Source organism: Hemiscyllium ocellatum, chromosome 25 (genome assembly GCF_020745735.1).
Source record: "Hemiscyllium ocellatum isolate sHemOce1 chromosome 25, sHemOce1.pat.X.cur, whole genome shotgun sequence".
NCBI classification, from domain to species: domain Eukaryota; kingdom Metazoa; phylum Chordata; class Chondrichthyes; order Orectolobiformes; family Hemiscylliidae; genus Hemiscyllium; species Hemiscyllium ocellatum.
In genome coordinates, this window is record NC_083425.1 from 15029701 (window position 1) to 15044353 (window position 14653).

The 14653-nt window shown below is 39.3% G+C and overlaps 1 protein-coding gene across 1 annotated transcript in view; it reads right to left on the bottom strand.

Annotated features, from left to right (window-relative positions):
• Positions 1–14653, bottom strand: part of LOC132827952 (dynein axonemal heavy chain 17-like) — a 443350-nt gene that overhangs the window by 335722 nt on the left and 92975 nt on the right. Inside the window, exons 16-18 of the mRNA XM_060844799.1 lie at positions 6923–7063; positions 5238–5381; positions 3919–4101 (exon numbers count right to left, since the gene is read on the bottom strand). Coding sequence (XP_060700782.1) covers positions 3919–4101; positions 5238–5381; positions 6923–7063 — 468 coding nt within the window. The remainder of the gene's footprint in view (positions 1–3918; positions 4102–5237; positions 5382–6922; positions 7064–14653) is intronic.

Here is a 14653-nt window from a genome sequence, read left to right on the forward strand (position 1 = left end):
AATATTCCTTGCTAGTTAGCCCTTGCAGTTTATTTTCTTACTTTAATATATATTTTAATATATTATTACTGTAAGTAATCTAATCTAATCCAAACAGTTTAAGTTATACCCCAAAATATTATTCTCCAATTGAGATAAATGTAGTATATTGACAATATTTAAAAATCAATGAAATAATCCAATGCTTTGGGGTATAAGACCAGGGAAAATTGAATAGTTGAAAGAGAACTACCAGAAGACGAAGAGATGTAGACTGCTAGTCAGAACTGTCCGAGAGGTACATATCTAGAGAAGGCGTTTGCACAGAGAAAGACATCAACACCAACCTGGAGAGTAAATCTGCAAAGAGAAGATTCAACAACTGTCTGGTTTTGAAACTTACATTTTTCAGTAAATCGTAATCGGGGATTTTATTGAACTAGTATTGTAGAAGGGGAAGGCAAAAGATAGGTTAGAGGAAGGAATTGTAAATAGTTGGTAGTTATTCTGTTATACTTTAAGAAATAAAGTTTAACTTTTACTTTAACTAATTCTTGGCCTCAAATTTTCAGATTACTGAATGGGATAAATCTTTTGTGTTGCGTTGAAATTAAGCAGCAGGATAATGCTGTGTCGTAACAGTTTGGGGGCTCATCATCAGGATTTGAATTGGTTTAGACAGATTTGAAAGCATGACAAATCCCAGCAGATTTAAACATTTGTAGGTTAATGTCCTAGTTCTTTAAATAAAATGTAGGTGAGACAATTTGTTTAATTTCAGTGACTTGTGGTTGATTAAATTAAAAAGTGAGGTAAGTGACTCTTAAATGTACTAAAGAGGTTCTGAGATTTGATGATGATTCCCAAATTTACCAAGAAATGTTAGAAGGAAAGGAAAATGCCATACTTTTAGAATTAGCAAATAAGTTAGATTTGGGTTAAACTAAAGACAAAAGTAAAGCTGAAACTGTAAGGGGGATACACACAGACACGACAAGAAGAGAATTTGAATTTGAGAAGTTGTGACTTTCTCAGCAAAGTCAAATTAACAGAATGGAGATTAAAAAAGATGGTAGTGTTATATAAAAATATGTCAAAACTCTGCCACATTGAGAAAGATGTTGAAACCTTCCTAGTTTCATTTGAAACATTGGCCAGGCAGATGGAGTGGTCTGAGGATTTATGGGTAATGCTAGCTCAGACTAAACTGGTAAGCAGAGGTATTGAGGTACTTGCTGCACTGTCAGATGAGGGGTCAAGAGATTAAGAGGTTAAAACGGCTATTTTAAGTGCTTATGAATTGGTACCAGGAGCCTATAGACAGCAGTTCAGAAAAACAAAAGGAGGAACCAGGTCAAACTTATGTTGGGTTTGAAAGAATTAAACAGAATCATTTTAATAGATGGTTGCCTGCTTTGAAAATAGACAGGACCTATGAAACTCTTGGAGATTATTCTGCTGGATAAGTTTAAAAATTCACTTCCAGAGATGGTAAGAATTCACATGGATAACAGAAAGTTCATGAAGTGAGAAGGTCAGCAGAACTAGCAGATGAATACAGGTTGATGCATAAGACAAGCTTTTTGCCAGAATTTCATCCTTTGAGGGATAGAAGTTGGGAGAAGGGGAGATCTTACATGATACAAACAAGAGTAGAGAGCACCGGATAAGAATTTACCACAGGATGAAAAAGAAGCCCAAGAGCATGGAAAGGAGGTGAAAGGCCTCAGGTATTTCCACTGTAAAGTGTGACCCGTAAAGTCACAGTGCTGGTTGTTAAAGAAAGGCACTGTGGGAAAAGATATGGTAAAGAAACTAAGCCGGTGGCATTAATGAAGGTAGTAAAGGAGACCCCAAGAAAAGTCAAAGAGCTGCATGAGAGTGTACAGCCTAGGCAGGGGCTGGATATGGAGTTAGTACTGATCGTGACAAAGAATTCGCCTCTGTGGGTAAAGTTTACTCAAAGAATGGGGGAGAAGGACAAGAAGTTAATTTTGAGAGGTACAATATCTAACCAGTCGCTGATAGTAAGGGATGAGCGTTTAGGCACTCTTTCTGACCTGTTACCTGAGAGAGTGGTAATTTGTGGGATAGATGGACAGAAATTTAGCATTCGCCGATGAAAGATCAGGTTGGAGTGCCAACTCAAGACTGGGAAAGTTATAGTAGCAATGATCAACAGTGTCAGTTCGAGGAATTCAGTTTGCTCTTGGGAATGACTTGGCAGGATCCAAAGTGAGAGTTACACCCCTTGATGTGGAGAAGCCTAAGGAAGACTAAGAAACTGAGGAGGTAAAACAAATATCCTGATATTTTCCCAGACTATGGTAACCAGATTTCAATATCACAAATCAATGTACAAAGCGAAAAGTAAAAAGATGAAGGAGTTGAGGTTCAGTCAGCAGATATCCTTTTTGAAGTAATGGTACAGGAAAAGAACCTGAACAGAGGGTCAGACAGAAGTGTTTTGTCCTGAAAGGCTAAGAGACTTGCAAAAGCAAGACAAGATGATAAAAGATAGATATGTGGATGTCGACTCTGAAAAGAAGGCAGAATATTCTAGAGGCTTATTATCTGAAAGATGGAATTTTAAGGCAGAAATGGAGACCATGGCAGGTTAGTGCAGAGACGAAATGGGCCGAAGAACATCAGATTGTGTTGCTGGTTTAAATTAAGCAGGAGGGTTTACCCAGTGTTGTAACACCTTGTTGTTTTATTCACATTCACACAAACGGACTCAATCATATTAGCCTAGAAGATCGCTCAATTGTCCTAATTTTGTTGACATGATACCACTGGCCTCACCAAAAACAGATGAGGAGATGACTGGTCTGTGAGATTCTTAAGTTATTATTTATTTCAATAAATCAGAGAGCAAAATACTCTCAGCTCTATTTTGTGGGACAAATTGGAAGAATCAGCTCTAAAAAGAAACCTTGGATGGAAATTTCCATTTTGGACTTTATGTTAGAAATCATCATTTTCATGAGTGTCTGGGACAAGTTTTCTTCATACGATCATTTACATTTCAGCTTATTTCCATTTGCATTCAAATTCTGTGTGACTAGAGTGACAAGTTTTATGGGCCAGGACATTCTTGTCGACATCGAGGAACACTGGAGCCTGGGCCAGTCAGTCAGTCATTCTCATTGTCTTGATTGAGTCTCAGACCAGACAGAAACTGGGCCTAAGGATTGGCAATGTTCCAGGCAAATGGTTCTGGTACAGGCTGTCCATGAAAGAAGCAAGTAAACAATCTGCTTTATTTCATGTAGAAACATTTTTTTCAGGCAGGTCCTTGATAAAATATAATTGAACTAGGAATGGTGGAAGGCTACATTTGCCATGGTGGTTCTAGAAGAACAATAATTAACTAACTTACAGCTTTTATCAAATATCACACACAGCAGATTTCATAATAGCTTTTATTAAGTTCTATGTAGACCTAGAAGTCTATGTAGACCTAGAAGTATTCAGTACATTGTAAATGGTTCCTGTATTTTTGTTGTTCTTAAATAGCTTGCTTACTGAGGCTTTAAAACAAAAAAACTACTGTACACTGTCAGCTGTGTTGGAAGTGTATATTTTGAAAATAATTTGTGCAAGTGCAACTTTTCACATCAAAATAAGTGCAATGAATAGAATATGAAAGAGGAGTAAGTTGATTGTGTCCCATTTCAGACTTACCTTGATTACCCAGGTGCAGTAAGTACTATAGACCGTTATCAGCATTAAAGGTCTCCACTTTTATCATTGAAGAACACTAGATGCAGACTGTGCAGATTGAAAACTACAGGACAGTCTCTGTTAGTGTAGCAATGTAATTTGTATAGCTAGAAGAGGGGTGTCAGAAATGAAGTACTCTCCCTTAATCATTTGGTAATCTAAGGTAAATTATATGACAAATTGTAAGAGATTATTCCATGTTTTTGGTCTCACCTGATACTTCTTTCGAGTAACATGCTTTGCTAGACGTGGAACAAGGCCAACAAATTTATATACATCATTCATCAAAGTCTCTATGAGATTATAGAATTCACTGCCTATTCCAATAGTTGGTCGAAATTCAGTGTCAGATTCAGTGAGTTCAAGACGCACTTCAAACAGTGGTGAAGCATGAGCCTAGATGTCCCAAATATCAGAAGAAAATAATTTAGTCAGAAACAAAATTAACTGATTGTTAAATATATTGGTAGAAAATGATGAAAATTGTAAAATTGGTCTTAGAATGTCTTTTTGTAGCAAGCACCTATAAATCCAGTGAGATCTTTCCATATATTATATCTTTGAAAATATTCAAACTGAATTGTTACTTTTAACAATTTGTGTTTAAAATCATAGAATGTTAGCAGAAAAGTGACCGCTTGGCCAAACATCCATGTGTTGGCTCTTTTAAAGAGATAACTAATTACACCTTACTCTTTTTCATAAGCCTGCAATTCAGTAAAGACTTTATCCAATTCCTGTTCAAATTAAAATAAGATTATAGAATACAGGCCTAGAAGGAGGCCATTTGGTTTAACTAATCCAAGTCAGTGTTTATGGTCCATTCAAAGCTCCTCCCATCCTTGGTCAGATAATTCTATGGGATAGGTCTGGGTGGAATGCTCTTTGGAGGATCTGTGTGGACTCAATGACCAAATGACGTGCTTCCACAGTTGGGATTCTATCAAAGTCAGAAGTCACACAATGTAGGGATTCTATGATTCATATTTTAAAAGTCCATAGACCACAATGTTAAACGGCAATTTTTCCCAGAGAAATCAGGATGAAGTCACCCTTTGTTCCATAAAATATGGTTCTTTGGAAAGCTGCTGCCCAGAAAGAAAAACAGTAAAACTGACATGAGACATACTGCTCCACCTCATCTTGCATACTTCAAAATGGAGCTGCATTACACCAATATGTTACTTTCCAAATTTAACTTTTTATTTTCACTGGCCTTTCCCAATGGATGGGAGACTATATACATGTAGTTGTTGACTTTCCAAAGTGACAGAGGCCTACCTACAGCTAGCAACTTGCCATTTTTCATGAAAATGGTTTTTATTAGATACTTAATTATTTACATTGGATGCCATCTCCATTCAGCAGATAGCTATTCTGGCACAACTTCCCCAGCAGTGTCATAGCACAGGGGAACTGACCTGATGGAGTTTCTGAGTCCATCTATCTCCCAGTCTGCCTTTCAGGGGTCAGTAAAATCTGGACCAAGGTTTTCATTGTATCTTAATTGGGTTCTGCTCAGTGTTACAAACCTGACTTTCCATATTGCTGAGAAGAAATTGGAGAGACTTCTGAACTACAGCATGAAAGCCTTCCACAACCATCTCATCTATATAATTCACATATTTCTCCCAGTTGGGATCTTTTACATCAGCATGAAAAAATATTCTGTTTTCCTGCAACAAGACGAAATAGAACAAAGTATAAAATAGGGTACGAAACAAACAGTATAACATACATTGCTTTTGTCCTGTCTTTAGCCTTGGAATACCTAGGTATGCTGACCTGAAATGACATGGATCAGTCATACACTAGCACAATACTCCGTGAAGCCCACGTACTAAGTTAAAGCAGTAACAGCTGCCCCACAACTCAATCTTTTGAGTTAGATCTTCCTTTCATTAAGACCTAAGTGGTAGCCTTAATGCTGTCTTTATCACATTCCATTTCATTAACCTGCTGTAGACAGTTCAGCATATGATCTTGCTATTTGCATACTCACATTATTGCCGCAATGCAGGCATGTGTCATGCCATGCCTGAGAATGTTGCTCTATTCTGCACACTACCTTTAAACTGGTAGTTGCATAGCCTGATGAATAAGGTGTATGTTATAAGATAATGCAAGTTTGAATTCTGCTACTATTGCCAAAAGGAGCACTCTTTTGGCACACTTGTAATGTCCCTACCCCTGGACAAAGAGGCCTTAGTTCAAGTCCCACCTGCTCTAAAGGTGTGCAAAAATATCTCTGAACAAGCTGATTTTTAAAAAAGCATACTCCTCAGGGAAAGCCTGGAAAAGGCTCCCCAAAGGCAGCAATTCCAAATATGCAACACCTTTGAATCTGACTCAAAGTCAAGATCACACTGCTTTCAGGTACTCCTCCATATGATTCAAAGAAGGCTTTCTCAAGGTGTCAAATTAATAGATCATTAAGTGTCCAGGCTCAAATTTGTCTCTAATGACTTCTTTAAAGCATTACTTAAATGTGGTTAAAAAGGTAATGTAAATGTGTCAGTGTACTTTTACTTGTCCATGGAAACAGCATAGATGCCCAAAGAAACTTACAAATTTGTGAAAGTGTTGTCATGTTCAATATTCATTATACATAATAAGCAGATGATCTTATTCCTCACCAACTGCTATTTTCATTGAAAATAACAATGCATTGAATGCTCATAGTAATATTGTACCACTCTACTGAGCACTAATGCTAATACAAGAGAGCCAACTAACCACCTTGACACTAGAATGGAGGGTTCTCATTGAAGCTGCATCTCTGTTCATTTCCTCTGATTGGCATGTGATGAAGAGAAACCATTTGTGCATGACTAAAACACTTTAGTTTCATTGTACAAAGACTTTCCAGACTGTCATTTTTTCTGAACTACACACAGTTATGCAGCTGTCTGGTTTAAGCTGAAAATAGGCTGTTAAAGCAAGAATGATTAAAACATCAGTTAACTACTTAGATTTGGGCAACACGTATTTGCCCAAGCGTTTCATGCAGGTTCTCTGCTTGAATTTAAGCCCATTATTAAGAAAATTGAATCTGGAAGTAAGCAGGATTATCATGGGATTCTTCTGTCATTCTTCAGCAAGTTAATTCCCCACACATATGATCCTTCCCATTATGTTCAATCTTACAGTGGATAGGTCAGTATTTATTTTAAAAAGACATGATGGAATAAATATTATACACTTCATTTTTTTTTACCTCCAATAGTGCATGAAGCTTGACACCATCTTCAGTAACAGCTGCATATCTTTTGTTTAACATATTCTGTCGCCCATCAAGGTCCAAAAATGAATCTTTCTTATTGCCACCTCTTTCAAACAAGGGGCTTATTGACCATTCCTACCAGAAAAATCAACAAAATAATTTATAACTTGAACCAATGTAGAAAACATAAGTATCCAATTAACAATACAGTTTACTTAGATTACTTACAGTGTGGAAACAGGCCCTTCGGCCCAACAAGTCCACACCGACCCGCCGAAGCGCAACCCACCCGTACCCCTACATATACCCCTTACCTAACACTACGGGCAATTTAGCATGGCCAATTCACCTGACCCGCACATCTTTGGACTGTGGGAGGAAACCGGAGCACCCGGAGGAAACCCACGCAGACACGGGGAGAACGTGCAAACTCCACACAGTCAGTCGCCTGAGGCGGGAATTGAACCCAGGTCCCTGGCGCTGTGAGGCAGCAGTGCTAACCACTGTGCCACCGTGCCGCCCTGAAACATGTAAATAGGCAACTAATTAAATTGATCAAATATCTTGAACCATTCTCCATCAGAAGACTGTGATGGATTAACCAAACTCAGGATGCTGAAACTACAGCAGTGGTTGGGACCAGTTTTCAATAGTGTGGATGGGCATGCCACTAACAATTTAAAAATGTCAATCGCTGTTAGTCAATTCAGATGGAATTGATGAATAACCAATTATGTTACTTCCATGCTACATCTGTCAAGCGATTTTTAAAATGTTACCTTGGCTAGATGGGCTGGTTGATACCTATTAAGTGTCTTATAAGTTTTAACAATTACCATGTGTCTTTGACTAATAACCTATCAACCAGAAGGCAAATAGATGTTAAGGAGGTCTACCTTGGAAAGAAATGTAAATCATGAACTGTGGCAATCTGGTCTATTTTACAAATAACTTACCTTTGGGTCAACTGTTATAAAACTATTGAGATCTGGTGGGCTTGTGCCAGGAAAGAAGATATCCAGGACATCAATACAGTTTCCAATTACAAAACAAAGAATGTCTCGAAATATCAGTAGCATTAAAAGAACATCTAATTATGTTACTCAATGTATAATAAGAATGTACTCTAATAAAATAGTGCAAGAATTGTTTTATGGAATCAGAAGTATTCCAGTGCAGTCGCAAAAGCTCAAAGATTTTGTGTTCCAAATTGAAGTTGACACCTCACAATCATTGTATTTTCAAAAACAGGTCAAGCAAATAGGAACAAAATAGCATATATTCTTTCCTTCCTCAATCAACTGTCAAATTATCAGGGATTAAAATCTATTGGCCTTTAAATTATTTGAAAAGAATATCTATCTGCAGTGTAAAAAAATTCAGTGTTTTCTGTTTCACTATCTCTTGATGAGTCTGAAGCTGTCACAGGATTTATGCCAAATGACTGTGTTCGTAACTTACCATAATTTACCATGCAGTATCTATTAATTTAGAGTTTAATTGAAAGCTTCAAATGCCTTTAAGTCTTTGCATGGGGTTATGGATACTAATGCATGGTTTTGTAAGGGACTAAGTAATAGAAAAAGTTAAATCTAGTTATTTCATTATTTTTTAAAATCTAGATTCTTATTCCTTTTTTTAAAAAATCAAATTCATAAATAGAAACTTTAGAACTTCATTTCATCTCAGTATGGGACCTGAGGGCTGCCCATGGTGGATACTGGGTGAGTTGGCTTAGAGGATACAAAGGCAAAGCTGATGGATATGAGGCAAGGATTGGCATAAAGTATATCTGTTCCTGTGTTGTATTGAATTAAATTGAATTGAAAGATAAGAGGCATTTGGTAGATTCATAGGAATTTCAACACAGAAGGAGTCCATTCAGTCCGTCATATCTGTGTTGTTGAGAAAAATCTGACTACATCAATCTCATTTACCAGTTCTTGGATGATTGCCCTGGCGATTATCTAAATACTGTTGAAATGTTGCTGGCTCATGTTTCAGACTGTGAGGTCCAAAATTCCACCATCCTCTGCATGAAAGTATTTCTTAACTCTCCTCTTGTCTTATATCTGTGCCCCCTAATTATTGATCTCTGTACTATTGGAAAATGTGCCTTCCTATCCACCTTGTTAATACATCCCATAATTTTACACACCACTATCTGGTCCCCTCTCATCCTTTTCAGATCCAATGAAAAATAGGCCAGCTTATCCAATTTTTCCACATCACTTAAACCGTTTTGCGCAGGTTACATTCTGGTAAGTCTCCTCTGATTCCTCTATTGCACAAGCACATCCTTTCTCTAATATTATATTAATTCTACCATGAGGGACCTTATCAAAAGCCTTGATAAAGTCCATGCAGACTGCATGAAACACACTACCTCATCAACATTCCTTGTGACCTCCTCAAAAAAATTAAATGAAATTTCTAAGGTTCAACTTACCCTTAACAAATCCATGCTGATAATACCTGATTAATCTCTGTCTCTCAAAGTGCAGAAAGACTCTATTCCTCAGGATTCTTCCTAATAACTTATATACCACCAAGGTTAGACTTGTAATTTCCTGGTATATCTGTCATCACTTCTTAAATAATGGACAGCATCAGCAGTCTTCCAGGCTCTGGTATTTCACCTATAGTCAGAGAAGCTTTATAAATTCCTGCCATGACCATGATAACTCATGTTTTGCCTTTCCTAATGGGTATACTTTACCTGGACCTGTGGATTTATACACTTTTAAGGCTGTTAGATTTGCTAGTACCATATAAATAAATTTAAATAACTACGCAGAGGCCTGTATCCCATCACCAAGTCACCCTTTATTTAGTTGTGCACAGGATACTGGCTGTGGCCAGCCAGCTCATAGTCAGTCCCCTGAACTGAGGAGATTTTAAATCCCCTGTTGATATTGGTCAGCCAGCATATTTTAGTTGACCCAGTTTAGCAACCCCAATCAAGAACCTCAGATTTAATGAGGTCCACTTGCTTCAAATTGCTTTATCCCTCTCCCCCAAGTTTGGGGATGTAGATTTAGCGTTTCTCTTGTAATCTTTCCTGCGATGTTTTCAACCCAGGTCTAGTTCCTCTGATTCAGACACTGACACGGGGCAGCATGTACCTCATCATAGTCTGTCTCTTGCATCCAGAACATCTTGGAAGAGTTTCCTCCTCTTCTTCAGGTGGTAATGGTATCAAGGCTGTGTCCATCTTGGACTCCGAGGTTTCCTCAACACAAAAGGGGAGAACTTCTGGTTTCTGACAGGATCTCTGGCAATTCTGAGAGGCCAGTTTTGTTTTGCTCCTGCCCCATTTGTAAGGTAACAACTTTTAGTTGATCCACATCTTTTTTCCAGTCTAATTTAACCAAACTTTAGAAGTTATTGGACCTGACCTCATGCTAACCTCGCCTTGTATTCATACTACGCCATTGCAATGGTTTCGGCACTAAAATTCATCCTCTGAATTAAATTGCCTCTCTCACTTAGAGGAGGCGTGTGGCTGACATTGGATTCCTGCTGCCATTTCACCCCTGCCCCTCACGTTTGGAAATATCTGGTTTAACCTGATGGGGAGTCTTCTCCCCATCAGCAACTCTGCTGAAGCTATCCCTGATGTGTGTGGGGTGATCCTATAATCGAACAGGAACTGGGAAAATTTGGTATCAAATGATGCTTTAGGCTGTTTCTTCAATCCTGCGTTGAACATTTCGACTGCTCTTTCTAGTAGACCACTGGATGATGGATGATATAGAACGGTCCTTATGTGTCGGATGCCATTTGACTTCAGGAAATACTCAAAACTCCCTGGTGGTAAGTGCCGTTCCATTGTTCATATATATTTCTGGAATCCTTGTATCATGAGCGATTCTCAATTGTCATCCGTTAGTGTGCCGAATGGACCTTATGCACTTCCAACCAGTCTGAATGGGCATCCACAATGACCTGGAACATTGAGGCCATGCACAGTCGACATGTAACTGGGTTCAGTGTTTGCCCAGCTATTCCCACAAATATGGCGGTGCTGCTGGTGGCAACTTTTATTCTTGTTGGCACTCTGGGCACTGCCCCATGTAAATGCAGTTACGTTGACATCCAACCCTGGCCACCAGACAAAGCTACTTCATCGTGGAAACTCCTGGATGACCTTGGTGGTGTTTGGCCAGTATCTGGCGGTGACCTTTTGTCAGGACAATTACTCTTGCTTCCAAAGTAATACGCCATCCTTTAAGGTGATCTGGTCTTGCTGGGTCCAGAAGGGTTTCAATCCTGGTTGCAATGGCCCTTCTGTCTTCTCCATTACCACTAGCTGTTTTAGTTTTGTTAGGAAAGAATCTTTTTGTGTCCACAGTTGAATGTTGTCAGAATAGACTCTTCTGGGGAGGCACCACCGATGTGGGAAATGGTTCAAGGCATCTGCATTAGCCACTTGGCTTCCTGGACAGTGTTCTAACTTGTATTTGTACACTATGAGAATAAGGGTCCACAACTGAATTCTACTGGAAGCTATGGATGGCACCACCTTGTCTTCCTTCAGTAGTCCTAGCAGGGGTTTCTGATCTGTTACTAGAACAAATTCCCACCCATAAAGATTCACGTTTGCACATTCTCCCCATGTCTGCGTGGGTTTCCTCCGGGTGCTCCGGTTTCCTCCCACAGTCCAAAGATGTGCGGGTCAGGTGAATTGGCCATGCTAAATTGCCCGTAGTGTTAGGTAAGGGGTAAATATAGGGGTATGGGAGGGTTGCGTTTCGGCAGGTCGGTGTGGACTTGTTGGGCCGAAGGGCCTGTTTCCACACTGTAAGTAAGTAATCTAATGATTGCCAAATCTTCCTTACTTCTCTGGGCATAGTTGCATTCAGCATCAGCCAAAGTCCGGGTAGCATATGCTACAGAGCATTCATCTCCATTGGGCCATCGGTGAACCAATGCTACCCTGATACCGTTAGGAGAGGCCTGGCTCATGTTCAGCTTCATAAAGAATGGCCTCCCCACCACGAACTTTGCATACATGTCCTCTTGTATTTATCCAGCTGCGAGAAGTTTACTGTTTGCTTAAAATCCCCACAAAGGTGTACTGAGTTGTTGGGCTTTACAGTTGGTACAACTGGTGCTGCCTATTCCTCAAACTATGATTCCTTCATTCTCCAGCCTCCTCATTTCTGCCTCTACTTTTGCCGACAAGGCAAATGGTGCAGGGTGGGCATTGCAAAATCGTGGAATTGCTTCCTGGTTAACATGTAAAGCCGCTTTGCCTGATTTGACAGTCCCAAGAATTTGAATTCAATTACATTAAGAATCTACTGATGATGAAATCATTGTTGAAAACCATCTGGCTTAATGATATCCTTCAGGGACAGGAACCTGCCATTCTCACCTGGTCTGGCCTACATGTGAATCCAGATCTTCAGATGTGGTTGGCTCTCAACGCCCTCTGAAATAGCCTCAATAGGTGGTGCTAGAAAAGCACAACAGGTCAGGCAGCATCCAAAGAGCAGGGGAATCAATGTTTTGGGCAAAAACCCTTCATCAGGAAGAAAATTCAAGAAGTCCTTTCCAAATCGTCTAATGAACAGGTCAGGCAGCATCCGAGGAGAAGGAAAGTCGAAATTTCGGGCATAAGCCTTTCGGGCATAAGCACTCACAGACCTGATGAAGGGCTTTTGCCCTAAACATCAATTCTCCTCGTCTTTGGATGATGCCTGACCTGCTGTGCTTTTCCAGCACCACACTATTGCCTCTAATCTCCAGCATCTGCAGTCCTCAATTTCACCGCTGAAATAGCCTCGCTTACCATTCAGTTGTATCAATCACTGCAAAGCGTTAAAAAATAAATTAAATGTGAACAGATCACCTGGTATCAAACTAGGCATTGTAAAAGACAAATAGAAAGTGAGGACTGCAGATGCTGGAGCATCAGAGTTGAAAAGTGTGGCACTGGGAAAGCACAGCAGATCAGGCAGCATCCAAGGAGCAGAAGAATCGATGTTTCAGACATAAGCACTCACAAACCTGATGAAGGGCTTATGCCTGAAACATCGACCCTCCTGCTCCTTGGATTTTCTTCATCATCCACTGAAAGGAAATTGTCAGAATTCAGTGAATGAGAATTTGAAGAGTAAATATTTGGAGAACTGGTCAAGAAATAGTCTGACTTTGTCATACTTACAGAATCAGACCTTAAAGACCATGTTCCAGACACCACCATCACCATCCCTGGCTATGTTCTGACCCACTGGTGAACAGACCAGTACAGTAGTACACAGTTGTGAGGGAGTTGCACTGTGAGTCCTTAACATTAACTCCAGACCCCATGAAGACTCATGGCTTCGGTAAAACATGGGGAAAGAAACCTACTGGTTATCTCATACTCTTGGCTGATGAATCAGCACTCCTCTAAATTGAACCACACTTGAAGGAAGCACAGAGTATGGCAAGAGCACAAAATGGGTGGGGAATTTTAATTTCCAGGCCAAGAGTGACTCAGCAGCAGCACTGTTGATTGAGCTAATCCAATCCTAAAGAACATAGCTGTTAAACGGGGTCTGTGTCAGGTGATGATCAGGGAACCAACAAGAGGGAAAATAATTACTTGACCTCATCTTTACTAATCTGCCAGTGCAGACAAATCTGTCTATGATAATATTGGTACTCGTTGAGCCAAAGTCCCACCTTCACATTGAGAATAGCCTTCTTCCTGTTGTGTGGCACTATCACCATGCTAAATGGGGCAAACTTCGATCTAGCAACACAAGACTGGGCATCCATGAGGTGCTGTGGGCCATCAACAGCAGCAACCCTGTGGTCCAGCACAATCTACAACCTCGTGGCCCAGCATAACCCTCACTCAATCATTATGATCAAGCCAGGAGATCAACCCTGGATCAATGGAGAGTGCAGGAAGGCATGACAGGAGCAAATTGACACCTTTTAGTTTCTCACCCATGAGTGGGAGAATCGCAAAGTCCATGAAAATAAATTAATATTACTTAATATTGAGATGCAACTGTGTGGAATAAGGTACTTGCCATTTGTTATAGAGATTCTTACCTTGCCATTTAAGGGGAAAATTGGACTTATTTCCCAACACCAAAAAATACTGTCATCCCAAATTTTTCACAACTATCTACACTGCTCAAAGATTGGGATAATTTCATCATGAGTCTTATGTTGGCCTGACATCAGTTTTAAATTTGCACATCTAATAATTCTGATGAATCTGCTATTTATATTGGTTACAATCCTAGAATTCTGCAGGAGAAGTTTGTACAAGAATTAGTGCTTGTTACAGTTGTTTAAAATATTACAGTTGGACACTATCAAATGTATGAAGGAAACTGAATGCTATGATTAAAATTGATACATGTAAAATATTTTTGTTACAAACTTTGTTGTTTAGTATAAATATGTTTTTATGTGATACTAACCATAATAATAATGTTAAAATAACATTTTGAGAGGAAATGAAGATGTCTCTAAAGGATATATTTTCACTCAACTTCAGTGGAAGGCATGATGAAAGTTTTATAATATACAAATATTAATACTTCTGGAATTTACATTTTCGAATATAGGTGGTTAGGTCAGCAGACGGTTTCTTTTAAAAAGAAAATTCCAAGAGTCCTTCCAGAACTGTGTTTAAATTTAACAGTTTGTGAGCCAACAGGTGATTACTGTCCCCTGCACTATGAATGGAAATATGCTTATCCCATTGTGTTTACA